Source organism: Poecilia latipinna, unplaced genomic scaffold (assembly GCF_001443285.1).
Source record: "Poecilia latipinna isolate Pla-1442-1.1 unplaced genomic scaffold, P_latipinna-1.0 Scaffold136, whole genome shotgun sequence".
Taxonomy (NCBI): domain Eukaryota; kingdom Metazoa; phylum Chordata; class Actinopteri; order Cyprinodontiformes; family Poeciliidae; genus Poecilia; species Poecilia latipinna.
In genome coordinates, this window is record NW_015112752.1 from 238,684 (window position 1) to 243,300 (window position 4,617).

The 4,617-nt window shown below is 35.7% G+C and overlaps 1 protein-coding gene across 1 annotated transcript in view; it reads left to right on the forward strand.

Annotated features, from left to right (window-relative positions):
• Window positions 1-3,958, forward strand: part of ksr2 (kinase suppressor of ras 2) — a 114,924-nt gene extending 110,966 nt beyond the window's left edge. Inside the window, exon 22 of the mRNA XM_015028814.1 lies at window positions 2,026-3,958. Within this exon, the coding sequence (XP_014884300.1) occupies window positions 2,026-2,032 (7 nt within the window). The 3' untranslated portion in view covers window positions 2,033-3,958. The remainder of the gene's footprint in view (window positions 1-2,025) is intronic.
• Window positions 3,959-4,617: the final 659 nt, after the last annotated feature.

Here is a 4,617-nt window from a genome sequence, read left to right on the forward strand (position 1 = left end):
TATTTTTTTGTTTGTATCCTTATCCTAATATATATATATATATATATATATATATATATATATATATATATATATATATATATATATATATATATGAGGTAATCTGTGGGAATGAAAGAAAGAATTCAGCTTCACAGAATTTTAATATACAAACAGAGAATATGATTGTGACTGTTTCTTCAAATTTATGTAAATTTACTAAGTTTATGAGATGCTACGCTCTCATCCGATTCAGACTTTTTAAGGAAAAATAAGACATTAAACAGTGCTTTCCACTTGTTGACTCATCCTTAAAATAAAGACACTAATTATGACAGCTTTTGTTTGTCTTCACAGACATGACTGAGACGTACAAATAACTTAAAAAAACAACCCGGTATACATTTTTTTTAAATCAGCAAATTTAGAGAAACAGATTAACTCTAACATCATAGCATCCAAGGAATGTGGCATTTTCTTGGTTTATTTAAAGACATTCATGTGGGTTAAATATGCTGTTTCATTTGACCAGAGGTTTGGCAAGCAAACAGACAGAAAGAGGGAGCGTTACCAAGTGAGCCATTAAAGGAAATTAGGAAAGGTTCAGCATTACTGTGCCCAAAGTCTTGCCAGTTAGGAGATGCTTGTTAAGCCCAAGAGCCAGGAAATACAGACAGCACCTGCATGTTCGTCACAATAAGTCCCCCGCAGCTGTTGGCCTCATTTGGTGGGGGAATAATTTTAACGCCAATGCCATAAATATTCGTCATGTCAAATCAAATGGAAAATGCCTTACTGTCTGAATATAACCAGAGGCTGCACGCCTAACAGGTTTGGGGTAGAAAGCTCTGGCGGTCAAACTTGTGGTGATTTCACATGATTTAGAGACTGAGAGTGATCTGACAACTACTTGGCAAACCACACTGGTTTGAACTGTACATCCCAAAAATAAATCTTACATAACCCAAGAGGATGGAGGATGTGACCCAGTCTTTCCCTCCAGCAAGGCCTGTGCTTGTCCATCTGTCGGACAATGCACAATAACAGCGCCGCATGGACCCGCCAAGATTCATAGTGATTTTCATTAATGGAAAATTTGAATTGAGGTTCTGAACAGCAGGAAGAGATAAAAATAGTTTAGGTTTTATGGTAATATAGAGCACAACTTTCCAAGGTTTTTGGGGATTAACTGTGAAATAATATTATTTCTTCTCTGTCACGGCAAACGCCTAAAGATTACCCTGAGATTTGAGTCTTTGTATGTGATTTTATACAGTTAAGAAAACAATTATGAAAATGCAAGGAAAAAATCTAAATGCTGCCAGTTTAAATGTTGATAATGATGTATGAAAACGTTTGATGAGGTAATACTTTAAATGTTCTCTTTCCAGTATACTCAATAACCAAGTGAGGTCAACTGACAATATTCAGTTGTATTGAGTTGTATTGCTACAGCACCAAACACTTTATGTATCTGATTTCATACATTGCATTGAGTTTAAATATATACTTACAAAAACACACACCAGGTGTTCAGGTCTCAGATTAATTTATTAATCCTGGGCATAAAAAGTTAGTTACAAAAAAGCCTGAACTCACATTTTTGATTAATCACAAACAAAATAAAAATAATAACAATGGTAATTGTTAAAATTTAACTATAGCTTAATGTACAAAGAAATTTGATAAGTTTGTGTCTGACTTGTTTTAAATTTGAACATATTTCATTGTTTTAATATGGTTAGTTAGCTGTCTATGAGATGCAAAAAATTGTCCCCAAATGTTACTGGTTTCTGAGTTCTATGCAGATTTTGCAGTGACTACATTGGTATAAAAGTTGTTAGCTAAAATGACAATGAATAGTATCCCATAGTAGGCTAAATCCTTTTGAGAAAAAAGAAGCCCTCTGGATTTGTGTGCATGCCGTCATAACTTGTCTGTCTGAACATGAAGTGCCTACAGTGTGGAGTCCTGCAAGGCTGTGTGTCGAGACGCCTTCCAATGTAATGCTCTTTTTGTTTCCTTCCCTTCCCCTTCCTGCTCTAGGCTGTAACGGAGACATCGAAGGGACTATGTTCGTCTTCTGCTCTGCTCACATCTGTTTCACCGCCCACCTGCCTGCCCTGCCACCTGTGCTCTCTTTGCTCCACCTTGCTTCCTCTGCCCCATCTATTCCTGCCTGTTCTTCCTGCCACAGCCCAGACACCTACATACAACTGTACATGTGCCCTCATGCCTGAATGGACCCTTTAGCGATCAGAACTGGCCCACTTTGCTGGGGTGGGTCATAAAACAAAACTGCAGACTTTCAAACAGAGAGGCCTTTCTCCACTCTATGCCTGAAGATGATTGTGATGATGATTGTGAAGCTTAGATCCCAAGAGACACACTCTCAGCAGCTCACCCGCTAAACTGTTATTGATAAGATCTAATTTAGCAAGTAATGTATTTTATGTTGTTTGAATATTATCACAACACCTATGGTAATAACTCCTGTGGTTTATTATCATTTCTAACACATCATACAGTGATGACAAAATAATGAACATAGTTTTCAGTCTTTCTCGGCTCTGAAAGAACTCTTCCATCTTTTTTGGTACCTATGAATTAACAAATTTAGAAATTCATGGTTTTGATTCTGAGGCATAGATAGTTTTATTCTAATTTCACCTCGCAGCCTATAAAGTCTCCACAAAAATGAATTTTTCAAACCTTTAAATTTTTTCTTTTTCTGGTTTTTAAAAATGCTGGTCACATACAAGGCATACTTGCTCCTTCCGGTACTCATAAACCGGAAGGAGTTTATGACTCCTTCCGGTTTATGAAGGAGTCATTTAAAGTCTTTTTAAAGACTTTAAAACATTTTTGACAAGCAAGAATATTTATTAAAAGTACTCACATTTGAACAAAACCGCAATCTTTTCCTTAACATTATAAAGTTAGGAAAACAGTGATTATAAACATTATAAAGTCAGAAAAAGAAAATAAAAAAAAATTAAAAAAAAGTAGACACTATGTCTACTTATATGAGGAGAGGCATTTATGTCTGCAGGTATACTTTTTGGTTTCTAATAAGGTGAGTATCAGAAATGTTATTGTTTTTAAAATACTATTATGAAACATAGCATGAGATCAGTATGCAGATCTTAGCCTTCCTGGGCCGGAGCTGCATTGCTGTGGATATAATGAGTGAGACATAATGTTGACCAGGCAGGTGAATAGAGGAGCGTGCTGCTCTAACTGCATCTAGTAGATGTACCTCCTTAAGTAAAATAATTATTCATGTCAGGTTTTCTACAGGATGAAAGGAAACATCATCTTACATGTTTTATTTATTATTATTATATTCGTCTTATCTTGGGTCCTGATTATGGAGGCAGCAGCCTAAGCAGGGAGGTCCAGACGTCCTTCTCACCGGCCACTTGGACCAGATCCTCCTGAAGAATCCCAGGGTGTTTCAGCTGAGAAACGAAAAACATAGTTCCTCCTGTGTGTTTTAGGCATGATTTCATTTCACTAAAGTTCAGGATTCACAGACGACTCCAAGACAAAGCTCATAGCATTTTTGGAAAATGGAAACAACCTATAAAAATATAGATTTCTAACTAGATAAGCCAGATAAGTGCTCACCCTTGTCTGCACAAGTTCCTTAATCTAAATAAGCAGCCTTTGTTGACAGCCCCAGGTACCAGATCAGGTTTGAGGATGATATTTCTGACACAATGAGGCCTGTTATCTCCCCATTATTGTTTGAAGAGTGCTAACATTGAAATGGCAGCGTCTTTATTATTTCTATGTGTCTGACATCATTAGAAAGCTAATGATGTCAAAATCTGCAATTAACTCAAAATGCCTGCAGGGAGACTTGTTCCTGGTTTTGTTGTTGCCAATGACAAATCAGTTTTTAACATTCTCATCTTTGTCCAAACTTAACAAAGATGTTAATGCATGTTCATTTAATTTGTTCCTTAATAAAAAATAAATTAAAAAAATAAAAAAATGTGGAAAAAATTGCTGGGAGAAGACCTTTAACAAGGTGTGCTAAGTTAAGTTAAATACTGTATGTGTAGAATACATCTACAGTATGAACAGCTTGGTGTACCAATAGTGGTGTTTTTCAGCTAACATTATGACCCCAATCAGTTACCCATAACTAAAGTACAGGGAGACACAGATTCAAAACAATTAAAAGCTTTCATTGAGCAAAAATCAACACAACAATAATCACCTGTAAAAATCACTGCATATTTCAATTGTTCTGCAATAACATCTGGATTATACGCATTCACTGAGGGATTCAGTTAAAGTGCTCAACTCAGCTAGTTTGCCAATGTCAAACTATTCCTAATTATTTCCAGTGTTTAAATTAGTTGAGCATTAGAAATGGAGTCTTTACTACCTCAGATATTACACTTTGTTTGCTTTTGCTGAAGATGCAACTAAATTAATTACCTTATGGTTCCAATTCTGGTGTCAGGAAAAGATTGTGGTTTTCACAAAGAAAATGGGTTTCAAAACCTCTTATGATTAATCCCTAAAAAAAATAACAACAAATGTTTTTGAAACAGCCGCATAGTAATTCTGCCAGCTGGTAGAGAATAAAATAATGCATCAATTGGAGAAACAGAATAAATCAAC